Below are 20895 nucleotides of genomic sequence, written 5' to 3' on the forward strand. Positions count from 1 at the left end.
AAGGAAAAATAGTGTCTACAAATATTTCTAGCAACTCTGTATAATACATGTACATACTTGTAGTGTACCTTTGTATGGAGAGTACTTCGAAAAGGTGTCATTGTTTGGACATTGAAAATGCTCTTGTCTATCTACCAGTTAGCAGTCATCCATAAATGTACAATGTAGAATGAATGTGAAAAGGAAGCAAACATTTGATATAAATGTTGATTTGTTTGGAGATGCAGATACGAATTCCCTAAAATCAGAGTCTTGCCATCAGTTGCCACATCATGAAACCATCTCACCATCTCATTACCCCCTCCACATTAATGTATAACCTGTTTCACTTACCTTCATGTCATTCCCCGACAACATGAATGCAGAGTTTTATTTTATTTTTACAAGTTGATCTCAACTGTTTGATTGAATCAGCTGAGAGAAGTCGGAGCTTTAGAATAAAATATGCATTCCTGTGTAGCATGGAGTTTAAAACATTTTCATTTTTTTATTTATATTATTTTAACTTTGCACCTTTCACAAGATAGACTGGTTACCTCATCAAGCACAGTTATTGAGTATTTCAAATATGTTTCCCTTTTGCAGTACGATGGTAGCTATGCTCATGTAAATGTACTGCCTTTTCATTGCCTTGAAAATATATCTGAATTTACATGGTGGATTTTAGCACAGTCTTACAGTTCTGATAGTGCTTTTTAGAAACACATACATGTATGACTGAAACTACAGTGTAATAACAATTTTTTGCACCCTTACTGCAATATCTCGAGATTCTGTCATTTGTGAGGTTGTACTACATGTACATGTAAAACATTGAAAACTAACCACTCACTAAATTACAAACGTACTTTAACCAATTTAATCTTGGGGGGTTTGAACAAAGAGCCTGATTTGAACCTGTGACTTTCGGACTAACGTGCCAGTGTTCTACCAACTGACCTATCTAGCCCTATTGTTAGAAAAATTTGTAATTGTTAAACCATTTTAATTTTGCACATTGCATGGAATCAGCACTTTGCACTCGATTGTTACTCCCCACATGGAAACTTGTGTTCTATTCATACATTTCCTGCAGAATGTTGTAGAATGTTGTAGAAATAAAAATTTACAAGCTCAAGTGTCCATGAACCCATCACATCATCAACATTTTTTTTAATTGACCCCTAACATAATAATTAAAAACTTTTCTTTTCACAGATTTGTTCACTGTTTATTTGTTCTCGAGCCATTTGTGTACTTGTTGTCTTTATTTTGAATTGATGACATGTTTTGTCAGTATCATTTATTTGTGCACAGTTGTGCAGTACTAAAAAAGAAGCAGTAAGATTGATTAACATTCTTTTATCAAATACGTGCATTCCGGTAAACTGTTGCTGTTGTTATATTACATCTCCTTCCAGTTAAGTGTACATTTTGTGTGTTGGAATTTATTTTGTGCTTGCTTTGACGGTGCCACCAGAGCTGTGTATTGAGAGAGTTGTGACATAGAGGGACCAGTTTTCTTCGGTCACGTGGTTGTCGGATGACATTTTTGGTCCAAATGCAGCACAACCATTGATCTTTTCACAAACCAATCGGCATACTAGTCTGGCACCCTGTATTCGCCAATGCGATTTTCTTTTACACAAAATGGTTTAAAATTGAAAGTTGGCGCAACTCTCTCCATATGCGGCTCTAGGTGCCACATGAGAAGGGCTCCCCCGCCTAGAGGTCAAAAGGGGGTTGCTCATTAGCCCATCCTGTGCGCCATGCATACAAATCTGTGGGCATCCCATTGTTTCATCATCGGTTTTTACATGCATCTCTAAGATGGCGGCTGGATGTCGTCAATACATAGGGTCTATACTGGTATCCTGTGTACATTGGTATTCACGATACCTCTTTCTGTATACTGTGCAAGTCTCCCACTTATTCAAACATTGGGAACTTGTTATTAATGCGCGCATTGTAAGTTGGACCAACTTGGTCCCCAAAAATTTTCAAATACGTAAGGCGAGACTCGCACGGTTTATTGTGATGTTTTGTTTGCCATCCCACATTCAGATTACATAAAGATCAATGAAATCATGTGAATCATGTTATAAACATTCAAATTCAGTGTCTCTTAGGACAAATATGGCAACCTCTCAAGTACAAAGGTCCAACATCCTGTTTAGAAATGTAATACTCTTTGATAAATAAACCAGTTAGACCAGACATCTAGTCTCTAATGGTCTACATCTAGACATACATGTACAGTACATGGCATTCTGCACTATGGACCAAGACTGACTTTAAAATGATTTTTGCAGCATTGCACGGTGTGAGTAGTAAGAAGTAACTACTACTTAATGAACTTGCAGGTACAACCATGTGTACAAATCTTTCGTGAGGAGTGTTGGCTCTGAAAACAGCTGGTGTGGTCTCAACGTTTCGAACAGTTTACTCTGCTCATTTTTGGAGACGATATCAAAAGAGATTTACATGTGGTTGTGCCAGCAAGTTTACTACTGGCACTGACTACAGTTGCCAATAAATAGTTCAGAATGGCAACTTGAAGCAAAAAGCCCAATCAAACAATCATTGTGAGGTCATGAGCTAATTGAGGCCATTGGAGCCACCATCTTGGAAAGTGTCATTCCTCCCAAGTCTGAATTACTTCTACCGATCCTTTTTAAAACCAACTGTTCAAAAGAGATATTCACATGGTTTTACCGCAAACCTTTCTCAGTTATTCTTTCAGCATGCAAAGTTTCAAATTCAACTTTGTTATTTTTTCTTCTCCACAAAAATTCGTTGACTTGTACCATGCCTCCGACATCTTTGTCGTGTATCCTGTTTTCAGTAGCAAAAATGAATACTAATTATCATAACACCAAAAAGTTGCCACATCATTTTTAATCTGTTATCATTGGTCCAGCCGAAAAGTCTATCATACTGTCCCAGCTTGAGTGGATGTCATATCAGTTTTCTATGTACATTTCAACCACCATTATTCATAATTCTGATCATTTTTCCATATCCAAGGACACATTGTATGAAAATGAAGAGGTAAAGTGTATTACTCTTGTTCACTGTTTTATCTTATTTTATAACCCTTCAATTTCAGTTGATTTTGGTTCAGTGTAATTAATATCTTGATCATTGTATATAATGTACCAGTTTATTAAATGTTTACATTTCATAATACACGTACTAAGCATAAATACTAACGGAGGGGGGAAATGATGTTTGGACAAACTGTAATATGATAATAGTATCAACTCTTATATAATGCAATGCACAAAATGTGCGCTTCAAATGTTATTATCGCCTGTGCCTGTTACATGTATATACAGCCTGTGCTGCTAAGTATGTAGCGCACTGAGCCAAATCAATCACAAGAACCATCTGTGCCCTCACAGACACCCATTTACCCCTGGGTGATGAGAAGTAAATTAGAGTGACTTGCTCAAGTACACTGTACACAAGTGCAATGACCAGGATTCGAACCCACAACCACCAGAACTTGAGTCCAATGCACTAATCCGCTCGTCCATAAATTTCATATAATTTGTCACATTCATGGCGAGGTGCTTTGCGCAACGTGAAGAGGGAATTTTACAGTTTGTTCATACATACACTACCCCATTACTAACAGTTGATATAAATTTGTAAATTTTATATTTAAAAGTGAACAATGTTTTGCTTTTTTCTTGCTGTTTGTGCATCGCTTAACTTTGCATGTGCAACAAGTCTAACTTTCAGTTCATGTGTTTTGACAACAAGGGCCATTTTAAAAGGCTCTAACTACATGTATTTCAACACTATTGAATCCAGTTGCTGCAGTTGCCCAACATCTGAACAAGAATGAAGTACATCGTACTTTGATTTGTAAAATGTACATGTGTACGAATAAGGGATCTTTCAAATCTATGGGACATAATGGAGTTTGAAAGTTTAGCCTAAGCACGCTGAATTGAAATGAGGTCCTCAGAATTTGTTTCTTTCTTGGTGTTTATTTTTGCTTTTTTAAGCCCTACAGTGCAAATTGGGGAAATGTGAAATGGTTTTATCTTCATGATTTGATAATTAAAAGAAACCACAATTTGTACAATCCTTTTTTTTTTATTGGGGGGGGGGGGAGATCAACTTCAATTCATGTGCTAGCTATTATGAGAGAAGAACTCTGCCAGTACAGTACATGGTATAAGGTACATACAGGCAAGAAAGTGCCATCAAGGTCAGTTGATTTGGTATACTTTGTTGCACAAAGCAGAATGTAAATACAAATCTGGCAGTTGGTTATCTTCATAGGGTTAGGGTTAGGGTTAGGAGCTGCATTATTTCATGAAAATGACGGATTTGTGAAGAATATATAACCACCAAAACCCACCGCAGAAAAATGTATGCCGCCATATAATGTGAATCTGTTGAAATTTATTGGCTTGTTGCAAGTAAGATTTGAGTTATGAAGCTTTGAAAATTTTGCGCCCCAGAAACGGGCCTTAATAGTTAGGACTCTGTATTTGTGTACAGAGAAAGAGTCCTATATAGGGCTAGTACCAGTACCATATTTGCAATTTTGGTGGTCAAATCACACAAAAACATTTGCTGCTTCAAATAAACATTTGGAACACTTGTTTTTAAGCATCTATTTTGAGTTCCAGCCCCAAAAGGCGCAGCAGGAGGTATAATTTATGGGCCTAATTGTGTTATTGTGCTGTTGGCAAAGCAGCAATTTGAATTTTGATTTTAATTTTATTGTTAAGCTACAATGTACATGTATCTGTGGAACAGTGTTTAGCATGTTTGATTCTGTATTTAATCTTGTCCACTTCTATGTAACTTCTTTAAAACTTGTCTTAAGTTGTTAACACGCTTTAAAGTTTAATTTCAAACGTTACATTGTCTTTCCCATTCAAATAAATTGAAATTATTTGATATAAATTATTTCAGTTGCTTAATGGGGACTGTTACGGTATCTCTATGGAATTGGTCCAAAATCTTGCCTTGCAGAGACAGTTTACCAGCCAAAATTTCATAAAGTTGACATTGCTGCCACTGGTTCCGAACTCACTCTTTTGCTAAGCAGTAACTTCTGCTTAACAGGTTTGTGGAATTGGGCCCAGGTATCAAAATATAAGAGAGTGAACTGTCACCAATCATGTATATCAAATGTTGATTGGGAAATCTGTTTTTCTCCATCATTCTGTTCCATTCCTTTTGCATGGTTGTAATTTTCTCTTCCAAAATTATAACCTCCTTATATTTCAGATGTTCTGTTCAGTTCGCCTTTAATTCAGTTCGGCGTTGCTAATTTATTTCTTTTAAAAATTTGTTTTTTATTGAAATCATATAAAATTATTGTACCTCGTTCCTGTAGATTTTACCTTTATGGTGGTGTCAGAAGAAATGTTGTGTTAGCAGAAGAAGCACTAAAAAAGCTCTTGAAAGTGGAGAACCACAAGGAAAGTTATTGAGGCTTGTGTACTTATTTTGTGTGGCCAGTTCAGAAATTTCTAAGCTTTCTTTGTGACGGAAGTACGCCCTTGCTAAAAGATGTGTTTTTTTCCTTTCTCCAGGCGGGACAAAAGTCTTACAGCAAGAGAGCGACAAGCACGCTGGGAAGAAAGACACCGAGTTCCAGTAGAGCTTCCTCCGCAAGTATGACAAATTTTTTATTTTTTAAAAATAAACATAAAGGGTTTTTAAAATTTGATCTAGTTCACTGGTTATTTGTTGTTGTCTTTAAAGACACTGGACACCTTTGGTAATTGTCACAGACCAGTCTTCTCACTTGGTGTATCTCGACATACTGTATGCATGAAATAACAAACCTGTGAAAATTTGAACTCAATTGGTCTTCGAAGTTGCGAGATAATAATGGGAGAAAAAACACCCTTGTCAGATGCTTGATTTCGGGACCTCAAAATCATGTACATGTACGCAACTTCAGAGGGAGCCGTTTGCTGTAAATCCGATGGTTCTCTTATTTTCTCCTGTGTGTAATTCAGGTCCAGCAGGCTCTGTCGATGAAGACAGTTTCTTCAGTGCGTTTGAGGAAGTACCTACCCAAACAGTAAGTTCATTTCAGATTACACTTCAAGTTATCAAATTTGTAAACTTTGAAAAATTTAATGAGAAATTGACTACAGCAGGATATTTAACCAAGGACCTCCAAACAAAGAAAAAACCAAAAGGGGTGTGCCAACACAGGACTACATGTAGATAGTTCAGTCGGTAGAATGCCGGGCCGGCACTTGATGTTGTTGGTTCAACCCCTGTTTTATTAAATTTGTCTTTGTTTAACGCAAATTTTTTTACTTCCACAACTTTGTAGTATTGTGTTTTTGTACACTTACATTGTACATGTATGTAGTTCCGAGCAATCTCTTAAATATAGTTTTACTTGGCAGCCACCGATGTTTTTCACCAAAACAGTTGTGGATCTTTTGTTGTTGAAACACTATGCCAGCATAAACAAAAAATTATGTGAAAGGCCAAGTCACACTGCAGCGATAGCGAAAACGATAACAAAAACGACGCAAAGAGCAGGCATTCTTTTGGTTGAATTGCTCCACGCAGGATATGCCTACGCTCATTCAACCAATCGAGGGCGTGCATTGTTATCATTCTCGTTTTCGTTCTCGTTATTGAGGCCTGTGTGACCGGGCTTTAAAGGAACACGTTGCCTTGGATCGGACGAGTTGGTATATAAAAAGCGTTTGTAACCATTTGTTATGAAATGCACATGGTTGGAAAGATTTTTTAAGTAGAATACTATGATCCACACAAATATGCCTTGAAATTGCATGGTTTTCCTTTTGCACGGTCGGCCATGTATGGGAGTCAAAATTTTGACTCCCATAAATTGCCGACCGTGTTAGTCGACGAGGTAAAAGGAAAACCACGCAATTTCGAGGCATATTTGTGTGGATCATTGTATTCTACTTTTAAAACATCTTTCCAATCATAATGCATTTTATAACAAACGGTTACAAACGCTTTTCAAATACCAACTCGACCGATCCAAGGCAATGTGTTCCTTTAAGATTTGATGCATCTTTTGGCAGCGTGCTCTGCGTAGCCTCCAACACAGACCAGAGTGGCATATTAAAATATCCCATATATTTGCATGTTTCCAAGTCAAAATTGCAAGGGTTATGATCCAAGCGAGACATTCTTTGACAGAGAAGTAAAAGATGGCTCAGTGAGCTTGTACCCCACTTGGAACAAGTTTGGTAGCACCTTGTAAAAGATGCTACATAATTGGGTCTCAGAATTCATCACTGCAATAACCTATCTTTCTGAGAGTACCTTGTTTTGGTAGATACATGCGCTATATACATGTAAAACTTGAATATTATTACTCTTATTATTATTTCATGACTTGTTAAATTTGATAACACTTTTTGTTTGTATTTGTTGTTTATTTCTAGATTTACAACAACAGAGGACTGGAGGATGATCTGAATAAAATCACCGAGATACTGAAGGATGAGAAAATTGATTGGGAAATCAGAACCAATACTGTAAGTCATTGACAACTTTTTAATAATAATAATAATTTTTGGCAAATGATGGGGGATATGTTTTTTGCAATTTTTCCTTATATCAGAATTTTCTCAAGATCTGTACCAATCATAGGCTACAGGTTAATATAGATGGATTGCAATAGGCGTCACCGGCCGCCATATTTGTGACCATCCACCACCAATGGGCTGTAAAGTTGACACTTTTACTGTTATGGGCTCAATGCATTTTTGGAGAGAGTGTGTAATCAGCTTCAAAATGATACCATCCACATTTAAATCAGACTTTTCTTGACGAAGTTATGATTTCTCAAAGCCACCTACTTTTTTATTCAGATTTCTCAAAGATTTCTTGAAAACCCAAACAATTTAATAGGCTCTGCAATGTACAAGTGCAACTTTACAGCCTATTGGTGGTGGATGGTCACATTTGATGAATTGTGCATGCGTGAAGAGCTACCTTTGAGTCACGCAAAGTGCATACAGGCTTTTCCCTTGTTAATACATCAAAGATGGCGGCAACCCATGTATTACATCCAGAGAACAAAGCAACTCTGGTAAAGTATCTTGCACAACTCCCTGACCAGGAGCATCTATGTCCACACAGGAAGAATAATCCAAGATTGGAAACCTCCATCTGAATCTGGGAAACGTTACTATAATATCCAAGTCTTATATTGACCCCTTGCACGCGCGTCACACGCGGCAACTGATGCCAAGCTCTCCATGTTGGTGGTCAATAGGTTTACGTGTAAACGCCGCGCAATGGTGTTAAGTATCTTGCTCAAGGACACAAGTGACACAGGTTGAGATTCCAACCCACACTCTGCTGATCAGTAACACCAGAGTTTGATTTCGGTGCTCTTTACCTCTCAGCCACGACGCTTCCACACTATCAGTAACACTTCTCAGTTTCAAATTTTGGGGGTTAAAAACTGATGCCTTTTCCCCTACCACATTGCTTCAAAGTAAAATGCTTCTTTAAAATACTTGATACTATGGAAAGCTGCTGTACTTCAAAACAAGTAAGTTTTTGTAAATGCCATTAAATTTACCAAAGTTATTACTAAACATAATATATCTTCTCTTTACCATTAGATTTTCTTGTCTTTATTCACAGCTCAAGAAAGTGAGAAGTCTATTCATAGCCGGAGCACCTAACCATGACTGCTTCTTGCCTTGCCTACGCTCCATGGAGGAGGCTTTTATATTCTCAGTTAAAGACCTCAGATCTCAGGTTGTGAGGGAAGCCTGCATCACATTGGCGTAAGTTACTCACCGACCTCACACTCTTAAATGTCCATGAATTCTGATACTGTCACTGACTGTGCTTATCGTGTCCGTAAGTGTGATACTTGTGTCCTTAAAGGGAAGGTACACGTTTGGTAATTACTCAAAACAAATATTAACTTAAAAACTGACTTGGTAACGAGCATTAGAGAGCTGTTGGTAGTATAAAACAATGTGAGACACGGCTCCATCTGAAGTAGCATAGATTTTGAGAAAGAGGTAATTTCTCACTAAAATAATAAAAGACTTCTAGCTAGAAGCCTTTTATTCCTATCTACATGTATAAGCACACAAATTTGTTCAACAAGGGTGTTTTTTCTTTCATTATTATCTCGCAACCTCGAGGACCAATTTAGCTCAAATTTTCACAGGCTTGTTATTTTATGCTTATGTTGGGATACACCAAGTGAGAAGACTGGTCTATGACAAATACCAATAGTGTACCTTCCCTTTAAGCAAGACAGTTCGCCATTGCTTTGTCCTTCGGATGGGACGTAAAGCCGTTGGTTCCATGTAAAAGAACCCAGTGCACTTATCAAAAAGAGAAGGGGTTCACCCCGGTGTTCCTGGCTGTGGCTGCTGTATGTGCCGTAGCACCTTGTAAACCCTTATAAGTTGCTACATAATTGGGTCTCTGAATTTGTCACTGCATTCACATACATTTCTGAGAGTTTGTATACACTCAGCTCCTTGAATACCTCTTGTTTGGTAGATGCGTGCGCTATATAAGACTTCAATATTATTATATTGTTTCACTGTAAGCCCTGCCCACGGCACACAAACTGGCTCCACTGATTACAAGAAGCCCATTCAGGAATTGCATTTAGCTTAGTTTTTTCTCTGATGATTTATGCAAGAAAAGTTGAACGCATAACTCTCGGCCAGTGATTGTTCTCCCTTCTACGTCAGTGAGAGCGCTAATTGAGCTTGTGATGTCATATACAAGGGCTCTTTAAAATGCTAACGATAAAGAACCATAGACCTTTATCACGCTGTCACCATACTGGTCATGTTCCCTGTTTTCCAATAACAGTAGTGAATGCTAAAATTCATTGCGCATGGCACCAGACTATTATTTTGTCCAGCCTCAGTTTGGTTACACAGAGTTGGAATGGAGTAAAATCAAGATGACCACACCGTGATAAAGGTCTATAGCTGACAGACTTGAGATTATGAATTTTGTCTTCCTGAAACTGTCCTTTACAATGTAAATCCGACTGGTGATAATAATATTAATAATGATTAAAATGTACAATGCGCTGATATCATTTAAATAGAACCCAGAGAACGCTGAGCTCGGCCACCCTCTGTGTCGTCTGTTGATGCCGCATATCGATACTGCGCGATATGCGTGTATGGCAAAACTATCATCGCGTGACACGCGTGTATGGCAAAATGAGCATCACGTGACATGCGTGTTTGGCAAAAATGGCAAGATGTCAGAGCACAAGGACTGTTTCTATTGTGTTCATTGGTCAATGTTGACGTCACTGTATATTTTGCCAATACACGCGTAAAAAAATGACGTACGCACGTCCATAAAAAGTGTCTCACAACGAAACTGCACGCACAATGAGACACTCAGTGTTCTCCGGGTTCTGTTTCTATGGCTGATATCCATATTGAGATGCTCATGGCACAGCGGCACATCAGTAAGCACATCAGTAATAGGAAATGTTTTCGCAGTCCTCATTATAGAGGACAGCTTTGAACAAAGCTAGTGATGGAAAAAAAAAATCACATGCTCAAGACCAACCCTGGTCTAGCGTTTCCATTGCAATTGGTATCGTAAAACTTTTTGTTGTTGTTTTACAGATTTCTTGCCGTAAAACTTGGTCGTCAGTTTGACCACGTAGCCGAGATGGTGCTGCCCTCATTGTTTCAGTTATTACAGAACAGTGCCAAGGTCATGGCAACGTCCGGTAGTGTTTGTCTTAGTATTATATTGAAGGTACGTAGATTTCATTCCCAGTAATTTGTTGGTGTACACTGTACTTGGTTCTCCTAATGTAGAAGAGATCTACATGTATAGCCCTTTTCACAATACTCCATGGAGAAATGTGAATCCTCCGTTTTAAAACTAGGGGGGCAATCTGGACCTATGTTTTGGAAGTTTGGCCAAAGGATGCTGAATTGAAACAAGGTTTTGTACTTGCCCTAAATGTGCATTATAAATGGTTTTATTTTTATGATTTTTATGAAATTAGTAATTAGTTTTAATTTGTTTGCATATTGGTAAAAATTCATGCACATACATTGTACATGTATAACCCTGCAAATGGTTACTGTGACAGACATGTACAGAGCACTCTGTCCCAAGTCTTGAGAGAACAAGATTTCTTTGTTACGATGTAGTGCTAATTCAAACACGCGAACAACCCAACCAATAGTTAATAACTTGATTTCTTTTTTAATGAAATGTTTGCATCTTTTCTCCCCCAGTATAATCATTCATCGAGGCTTATACCCATCTTCAAAACCAACATCACATCTAAGTCAGTCGCAATTAGGAGGTAAGTACTGCTTATATACATGTAGACCATGTGAACTTTGTTTACAAGAAGTGTGACCTTGTACATTCTTTGAGTTTTCTGGCAGGTACATGTAATATACTACACTGGTCCTATGGGAAAGTTTACATTTTGTGTCATAATTTCCACATGAAACCAAGAGTTATGAAAATAAAAGCTGGACAATTTTTGAGATGTGCCCCTTTCATCATATCAAAAGTTGATAAGAGTTAGACAGTGCAATCTCCATCAAGTGTAAGATTTTCTGTTTTCTTCAATTGAGCTACATGTACGTACAAACCATGCCTGCAGGAAGTCCAGGCTCTGTGGCACTTTTGTTAACATGTGATGTCACAGGTCACATCGTCTATACACGAACATTGAATAGATGTTAAATTTGCATTGTGATAAAGAATGTTAGTTTTGTTTTACCCTTACGACAATGTGTTAGCACTGTATACTTTCCTACGCTCTATAAAAACAAATCACAGGCATATAACTCGGGTTGGGTCTCGAACCCAAGACCCTGTGCAAAGGTGAAAGGTTACCTCTTTCTCTAAAACTACACACTACCCCGAAGGGTATCGTTTCTAACAATGTTTGATAATAACACCTCTCTTGCCTGTTAAAGTTGCCTCCGTCTGACAAGACCCTTACACACTAAGATTCAAACTTGGTGAATGGTTTACTGTTTATCATTTTTTTTAATTTTTTTTTTTTATTTATTTTTTTATATATTATTATATACATATTTTCTGGTTGCAAACCATTTCCTTGGAAACGGATAACCTTGCCAGTTGCAAGCACCTATACAATGATATTGATAATAGCAAAACAACACCAGGGTGCTTGCATACAAAGTGCATTACACAAAGGAGATTTTGTACCCACAAGTTGACCAGCTACTTCCTACAGTTACAATGGTCTACACAATGTTATGGAAAGGTTTGCGGTAACACCATGTAATGACTATCTCTAAATGAGTTGGGGGTGGTTATGAAAATAACCGTTGGTTTCAACTCGACGTTTCAATCAGTATGCTCTGAACGTCTTCTGGAGCATACTAATCGATCCTATGGTCGAGTTGAAACCAACGGTTCTTTTCAGAACCACCCCCAACTCATTTAGAGATAGTCATTACAAGGTGTTACCGCAAACCTTTCCATATCGTATTTCCACCATGCAAACGTTTCAAATCCTACTTACTCTGTGTTAATTCTGCTCGTATCTTGTTTTGTTTGTGAACAGACAAAGCTGTCAGTTTTTGTCGAACGTCTTAACTGATTGGGAGACCCATCCTTTGGAGAAACACGTCAACACCTTATCAGAGTGTCTGAGGAAGGGCATCGAGGACCCGGACAGTGACACCAGAGTGGTTGCAAGAAAGTAAGTCACATCCTCAAGATCAGGGCCCAATTTTATAAACAAATTCTATAAGCACAAAAAAACTTAGCAGAAACCTATCAGCCACAGCTCTAAAAAGTTTACATTCCTGCTACTGGTGCCCCACACTTTGTTTTGCCTTGCAAAGAAAGTTACTAAGTGGTGTTTTCACCCTAACAGCTTCGTGAAATTGGGCCATTGTCAGAAATTTCATTATGCAAATGTAATAATGTATGATCAAGTAAAATGAGTCGTTTGTCGACCCAGGATTTCACAAAGAGCTAAGATTGATCGTAACTGCAAATCACCAATGTTTATTGAAAATACAATTGGCACATTTTCTTTTAATGATGATTTTAAAGAAACAGTACATGTAGCTATGTTTGGAATTACAAGACTCATTTGGTGTGATTGTAGCACCATGTACCAGTTACAAGGTGCTGTGGTGCAAACTTAATGCTGCAAACCATGCCAGGAACTCCCGGCGAACCCCTTCTCTTAATGTCAAGTGTACTGGGTTCTTGTCGTGCATTACACAGCACACGGGACCTACATCATTACGTCCCATCCGAAGGACGAAGCAGCAATAGTGTTAAATGTATGCTTAAGTGTCAAGAACAGAACTCAAACCCACACACAACTGATCAGAAACACAAGAGCTCGAGTCCAGTGCGCTTGACCACTAAGCCACGACACCCCCTTTGAACTTTCTATGTTTTGTCTGTTTTTCTAATAACCAACTTGTTCCTTCCTTTCAGGGCCTTCTGGAAGTTCTCAGAGCATTTCCGATCGCATGCTGACAAGCTGTTTCAGTCCCTCGATCCTTCCAAGCAGAAAGCCGTACAGGGAGAAATGAGTTCTGCTTCCAGCTCGGGATCGCTCAGCTCAAAGTCTTTGTCAAGGGCGTCGAGCTCAGGCTCACAAGAGAATGTTAAGTAAGGGACTATTCAGAATAGTCGATTATCTCAATCGGTGTGCTCAATTAAAGAAACGTTTAGTTGTCAACCACCGGTTCTTTTCAGAATCAAATCTACTCAAAAGGGTTTACACATGGTGCTACCGCAAACCCTGCCTCTTGATTTATCTCTTTGGTAGTTGTACAAAATCTCCTAGATTGCAAGATGCAAATGTTGCCATCTCTCATTGATGTACATTATGGAGCCTACATCTACATGTAAGTCAGAGCCAAAATTGAAGTTGTGGCTTCCAAAGTGGCCAGTTATAAATCATTAGGCACCCTGTAAAGGTGAAATCTTAAGAAAACAGAGTTTGAAAGATTTTTTTTTAATATGTTCACTCTTTAGTTACAGTACTGCTGGAATTAACATTGGAGAAAGCCTTGTTAAAAGACATTTGAGTATTATTCTGTCCCAACCTGCCCACATGCACAACATCTAGTAACATTTATTTTCAAAATCCAGTACAGGTTCAATCTCGACATGTTCTTACAGTTTTGTACTTTGTTCAAATTTGTCTGACAGTTCAACAACTTTACCTAGAAGATCAATTTATGCCAGTAGATCAACAAGAAGGAAAACAACTGAAATTGGTAAGTTCAAACTAGTGACCTCATGCATTATGCATTGTTCATGAATATTCAGTTAATTATATATGCGTACATCATGCATTAATCATGAGCTGTGCGAAAATACATGTAACTAAACAAAAATCATAAAGTTTGAGAAGAATGTATGTGTATGAGCGTACACGAAACATACAGTAATACATTATTCATGAGCTATGCAAAAAACGATAAGCCAGACTTGATGCATATTACTTGAGCTGTACATGTTTTGCTTAAAATATACAGCTATACATCATACATATTCATGAGGATAAATTATTCAAGAGTTTGCAAAACCAGAGTGAAGCTTACACACATAGATATTCTGCATTGTTGTTCAAAACCATTGTAAAGCATATGCATGAAATGTTCAAGCAACTGACAGCATTCTTCATGCATTATGCATAAGCAGTGCGGAAACCGTCATGCATTATTCATAATGTATACATTTTAATACTATTCAAACTATTTTATAGTGGTTATTAAATCGTTTTACCTGCTTAGTAAAGTGGGTAAAACTCTTGTACCGCTTACTGGAAAATTGTCTCTGTTAAGGACAATTATTAGGTTTTATTTGTAATCTTTACTCTCACTGTGTCTGTACATGATGTCTCAGCAAAACTGTCAAGTTTTTTCTGTTCTCTCTGAAATGGTGCACAATTGTTTAAAATTGGTGATGGCTGTTAACAGGTATGACTCTAATGTATTAACAGACATGGCAGCACATGAAGACAAACCAAGCATCGTAGCCCAGGCCTCAAAATAACCCACGGCACCCACAGCAACTGTCGTGGTGCCCTGTGCTTTCGTTGCGGTGCCCTTTGCAAAGTTTTAATACAAGTTAAAGTTGTCCTCAAAGAAGTAGTCCCTCTTAACAGATGAAAATTGCTGTGCCCCCCCTTTTTTTTGTAAGAAAAAAAATCAAGGCCTGGTAGGCATCAGTACCAGTGTTGTACATGTAGCTAGACCAATTTTATAGGTGGGCTCTAAATCTAATAAAGTCCACCAAGGGCAAGCAGTTCAACAAAATTATTCATGGTTAGATATGGGGCCATCATTACTGAAGTGCAGTCTGGGGGAAATCTGTGTGTTGAAGCACAGTGTTTTTTGCTCTTGAGTGCTGGGCAAATTTTGTAGTTCTGGGCAGGCTCGCCCGGCACCGTCCACCGTGGCTACAACACTGATAGGCATGCAAGTGGGAGGGTGGTTTCACTTAACACACAGGTCGCTGTATTGAACTTGATCTTGACACAGCCCTGGTGTCTAACCACTGTTTGATTTGATTCTTCTCATTCGTCTAAACATCACCTCCATCCCGCTGTAATCATACCATCATACCATTCCTCATTTCACCTCCATCACCCATCATGATGTTCCAACCACATTGCCCGCCCCCCTTTTGCATCCTGTACGGAACCTTCTGATCTTCTTTCCTGTCATCCCTTTTGTCAACATATCAACCTCTCCCCCCTGTCCGAATCATTGACAATCGTGTCGCTACTGTCTCCATGTTCTATTTGTTCTCTCTTGACCTGCGTATTGTTTCTAAATTGTTGTTGTTGATTTTTTTTTCCCCCATCTTCTGCACATGTGCTGTGGTTGCAATAAACATTTGTTGTCAAAAAAATTCTAATAACTCTTTGTTTTGTTGCAATGCCTCCATGGCAAATGATTTGTCTTAACTTGTGTAAATAACTGCTGCTTTTGTCATCATGAATTCATCGATGTCATTCTTGCTTTTGACGCCTGCCCTACCTTCACCCACTCTTTCTTCATGCCACCCCGCTCCCCCCCATCTTAAACTCACCATCTCCCATCTTCACCACGCCACTACCACCACCACCACCACCATCCCTCATCGCAGATGGCTCCAAAAACTCAACCCTGGGTCAACGGTCAAGCAGCGAGGTCAACCTGGCAGCGGCGTCAAGGTCACGGTCTCGTTACGCGTCCAACACGAGCGCTGCGGGCATGGCGGCCCGTTTGCCCCGATCCAAGTCGACATCTAGGGAAAATTTGCTGGGTAATTAATGCATGCTCTAATTATATTGTTTGCCTGCAGACATTTTCTCTCTGTTTTCATTTCTGTGTTGTATGTTTTTCTGATACTTTCATGTTTTGTTTGAGTTCTGTTCATGATTATGTTCATAACTTGTTTTAATGTTTATTTGAATTTTAACATTTTGTTATACATGAATAACTTTTTACTTTTACAGTTTGTGTTTAATTATTTTAAAAGGTAGGGTCATAGGTTGGTGTTTTGTCATCGTAACGATGATTTATGGGCAACATTACTAGGAAAGATACACTGACAGTAGGTACCAACTGCACCTCTAGCTGCAGCCTTTGCGAACAAACAACAACCCTCGGAAATCGGAGAATCGATTCATGCATGAATCATTTCTCAGTTTCAACTGTTTTGGGGTGAAAGCATTATCCAAATCATATTTTACAAAGGGAACCCGTTCTCAACATAATTTATAACATCAACAGGTGCAGTGCTTCTCACCAAGTAAGTTTGTATGGTCATCAATCTTTTGGAGAATTTACAATGTACCAATCTATGACCCTACATGTACATGCACATGTACCTTGACGTACATAAAGACATATTTTTGTTATCATCAATCCAAGCCCAATTTCAAAAAGCCGATGAGAGGAAACTTTCACAAAGTGCTAAGATTGATCTTAACTGACAATCAAACCTAATTGCTAAGCAAAGTGTGATGTCACAATACAAATCACTACGGTGATACTGACAACTCATCTTAAGATGAATCTTAGTGCTTTGGGAAATCGACCCCACCCAAATGTGAATGTGCTTACATTTTTTGGACTGGTGCCTCAAATCCATGAAGAAACTTAGCTCTGTGCTAAATACAACTATTTATTTTCACTGCCTTTATGAAAACGGGCTTGGTTACCAGTGTTAAGCCTGGTTCATACTTTATGATAATGCGAAGTGAATTTTGGTGGCGCAATAATCGGTACGTGCCGGTTTTTCAATTGTGATGTAAGAAAATCTGCTTCGCACAAAGCATTCGCAGAAAGTATGAACTAGGCTTAAATCTTTAAATCTCTCGTTCCATTCACCACCATCTTCTTTTCAGTTCATTCCTCATAGGCCCTGTTCGAAACCACAGCTTCGGCTCCGGATTCGGCGGTTGTTTTGACAAATTGTGCGTGCTTTCCGCACGCGCTCAGGGTTTCAGATGAGAAAAGGAGACTGAAGCTGAATCCAAAGCCAAATCCAGTCGTTTCGAGAAGGGCCATAATTATCATTTAAAGTTGCTAATTTTGTTTCTCTTTCTTCTTGCCTGTCATTTTTCATCGTTTTATTAATTACTCAGGATCAGGAGGAAGAAAACGAGGTGTGACATTAACCTTTAAGCGCCCTCATACATGTAGTCTAAAAAATCAAAAAACAGAGTGCGTATCCGTTTCCCACAAAACTGAGTGTCAATGTTGCAATATTAAAAACTTAGATTTTTGTTATGTGTGGATGTAGTTATATGGGGTAAGACTTGCGCAAACTTAAAACAGTTGTCTCGCACCTAATTGATTGGAGCAAATTGATTGCGTATCCGTCTCCCATAAAACCGAGTGTCAATGTTGCAATGTTTTAAATTGTGATTTTCGTTATGTGTTGATTTAGTTTTATGGGGTAAGATTGCACAAATTTGAAACAATTGTTACCACCAAATTGATTGATACAGGAGCTGTGTGACTTATTCACGGGTTGGAGTCGGGGGATGTTAGAGATAATCCCTTAACAAGTGATGTGTCAGATCATGTACATTTTATACTTTTCTGTTGCTGCAAATTGAAGCTCGTTTTGTGGGAGCTAAATTACATAAACATGTGTGCATGTAGTCAAAGCGTCAATTATTTATCCAAGTTCTCTCAGTGACCAGAGAGCGCAGATTAGCCAGAGTCTAGCCAGAAATTGAAGAAAAAGCCACTTGGAAGTGTTCTGTTCCAGTGTTGTCCCACTATTATTTGTAAATTTAATGGCCTGATGCTGAAAACACGGGCTCAGTGTACGTTTTTAGACATGGGCCCAATTTCATAAAGCCTGTTAGCACAAAAATTTGCTTAGCATGAAATTTCTTCCTTGGTAAAAACAGGATTACCAACTAAGTTTCCACGTGATTTTCAGGATTTAGCAAACAACAGCTGAATGCCAGTAACAAACAATATGCAACAAATTAAAATTTGGTTGGCATTCCTGTTTTAATTAAGGAAGAAATTTCATGCTAAGCAAATTTTTGTGCTTACATGCTTTACGAAATTGGGCCCTGGCCTTGTGCGTATGCAAGCCCACTAAAGGTGCCCCAGTAGTGGCAGAAAACACCGGTTCAGGACATGGCCTTGTCCGTATGCAAGCCCACTAAAGGTGCCCCAGTAGTGGCAGAAAACACTGGTTCAGGACATATGAAATTGAAGTAAAATGCATGGGTCTATTGGGCCTGTCGGCTAGCAAATGTAGGCTCTTTCAGTTTAAGAATAGAACAGTAGGCTAGATACTTATTCTATATGTTGTTTGTTGTTCAAATTCTGTGTATTCATTTTGCTTTTGAAAGTACATGTAGTATTTGCTTCATGTAATGTACAGGTAGCTGTGGTAAACGCACCAGTTGGCAAAATGCAAAGTGAAAGAAGGCAAAAGGATCTCTTGCTGGCTGAAATGTTGTCAAAAAAGATTCACTTTCAAATTTCAACATTGTGATTCACAATGCATCGCATTTAATTTTAAGCATGTACTGTGTTTTGTAGCTGCTGTTGTAGATGGTTTTTAACAAAGTACCGATTAAAAACTGGTAAATCTAGACCTTTTGCTTTACTTTGAAATCAAATGAAGTCACTTCAAAATGCTCTTGTTAAGCTGACAATTTATACTAATTTTCAATAAATTTAATAACTTTACTAATTTTCATTAGTCATTTTCATAGGCTAAAATATTCTCCAGACTAACAAACCCAAAACCGGCTTAATCCGGTTAAAGTTTAACCCTGCCCAGGACTAGGCGTAACCAACCAATCTCGGTGGTGTTAGTATTGAACTGGGTTAACTTTGTTCTGGGTTAGATATCATAGTGTGAATGGAATCTCTGGGTCGGATTTCATCCGTGTAGAGGACTTTTTCACACGGGTCACCAATTACACAGACCAAAGGTAGGTGGTGTGAAAAGGGCTCTGTGTAGAAAACCATCCAAAGTTTAACTGTGTGTCTGACTTGACTCACTTTATTGTCTTTAGAAACTGTAGTGTAGAAATGTGAAGTGTTATACATGTACATGTATCTTGCCTAGACAGTTTTCTTTGTAGCTTCTGGGCCCAATTTCATAGAGCTGCTTGAGAAGGAAATATTGTTTGACATTTTGTTCTGCTAAGCAAAACTAAGCAGGTTACCAGGAACATTTGGTGTGTACATTAGTTGTGCTGGTTAGTATAATTTGGTTGTGTTTATTTAGCAAGTTATCGTGCTTAAGCAGGGCTGTGTAAACACGAACAGTTTCTAAGCACAAACAAAATCCTGCTGAGCAAAAATAGCTAACCACCCAGAATACCATTACTTTGACTGGTACCCCACTCATTTCTTGCTTAGAAATTTGCTCAGCAGAATTTTCTTCTTAAACAGCTTCATTAAATTGGGCCCAGGTACATGTACATGTAGTTCTTTTATTTTGCATGTGTGTCCAGCTAGCTAAAAATGGCAGTGTTCAAATCTTCCACACATGTGTACACATTGGACTTTGATTTTTATTCTGTGATCTTTTGTTTGTTTGCGATTTTTCAGCTGCGACAACACCAGGTCGCAGTGCAATTCCAACACCCAATGGTAGGACAGGAAGAACCAAGAGCAGGATCGGAGTGTCTCAGTCCCAACGTGAGTACCAGCTTGGTCAGATCTTTGCTAGAATTCCCGGTGTCAGGCATGAGAAATTTGAAGACTTTTTGTTTGAGTTCAGACTTTTTCATTTGGCCTATTGTAGAAAATCAGCTCAGGTGAGGTTTTGTAGAACATGTAGCACCTTGTGTAAATCAGCTCAGGTGAGGTTTTGTAGTACATGTAGCACCTTGTGTAAATCAGCTCAGGTGAGGTTTTGTAGTACATGTAGCACCTTGTGTAAATCAGCTCAGGTGAGGTTTTGTAGTACATGTAGCACCTTGTGTAAATCAGCTCAGGTGAGGTTTTGTAGTACATGAAGCACCTTGTGTAAATCAGCTCAGGTGAGGTTTTGTAGTACATGAAGCACCTTGTGTAAATCAGCTCAGGTGAGGTTTTGTAGTACATGTAGCACCTTGTGTAAATCAGCTCAGGTGAGGTTTTGTAGTACATGAAGCACCTTGTGTAAATCAGCTCAGGTGAGGTTTTGTAGTACATGTAGCACCTTGTGTAAATCAGCTCAGGTGAGGTTTTGTAGTACATGTAGCACCTTGTGTAAATCTGTTTCGAGCAGTGTTGGTTTTGAGAGGAACCGGTGGTTTGAAAACTCAAAGTTTACATGTACATGTACATCAGTATGCTCTGACCGTCTTTGCTTCCAACCATAGAGCTACAATGTATATATATTGACTAGAGCGCTAACTTGCTCTGCGTTTTGAAGCCACCCTGAGCGCAGACATGTTTGATGTGTTGCATGACTACAGAA

The 20895-nt window shown here is 38.6% G+C and overlaps 1 protein-coding gene across 13 annotated transcripts in view; it reads left to right on the forward strand.

The window, feature by feature from the left end:
* Positions 1 to 20895, forward strand: part of LOC117288206 (CLIP-associating protein 1-like) — a 101779-nt gene that overhangs the window by 42578 nt on the left and 38306 nt on the right. For 9 of the 13 annotated variants that reach the window (XM_033768958.1, XM_033768964.1, XM_033768967.1 and 6 more), the window contains 13 exons: positions 3007 to 3030; positions 5544 to 5625; positions 5976 to 6040; positions 7401 to 7493; positions 8614 to 8759; positions 10599 to 10734; positions 11226 to 11296; positions 12542 to 12679; positions 13435 to 13611; positions 14158 to 14225; positions 16105 to 16263; positions 17591 to 17611; positions 20040 to 20129. In XM_033768958.1, coding sequence (XP_033624849.1) covers positions 3007 to 3030; positions 5544 to 5625; positions 5976 to 6040; positions 7401 to 7493; positions 8614 to 8759; positions 10599 to 10734; positions 11226 to 11296; positions 12542 to 12679; positions 13435 to 13611; positions 14158 to 14225; positions 16105 to 16263; positions 17591 to 17611; positions 20040 to 20129 — 1270 coding nt within the window. The remainder of the gene's footprint in view (positions 1 to 3006; positions 3031 to 5543; positions 5626 to 5975; positions 6041 to 7400; positions 7494 to 8613; positions 8760 to 10598; positions 10735 to 11225; positions 11297 to 12541; positions 12680 to 13434; positions 13612 to 14157; positions 14226 to 16104; positions 16264 to 17590; positions 17612 to 20039; positions 20130 to 20895) is intronic. The other 4 variants (XM_033768961.1, XM_033768963.1, XM_033768960.1 and 1 more) reach the window with 3 other exon arrangements.

The sequence above is a fragment of the Asterias rubens genome, chromosome 3 (genome assembly GCF_902459465.1).
Source record: "Asterias rubens chromosome 3, eAstRub1.3, whole genome shotgun sequence".
Taxonomy (NCBI): domain Eukaryota; kingdom Metazoa; phylum Echinodermata; class Asteroidea; order Forcipulatida; family Asteriidae; genus Asterias; species Asterias rubens.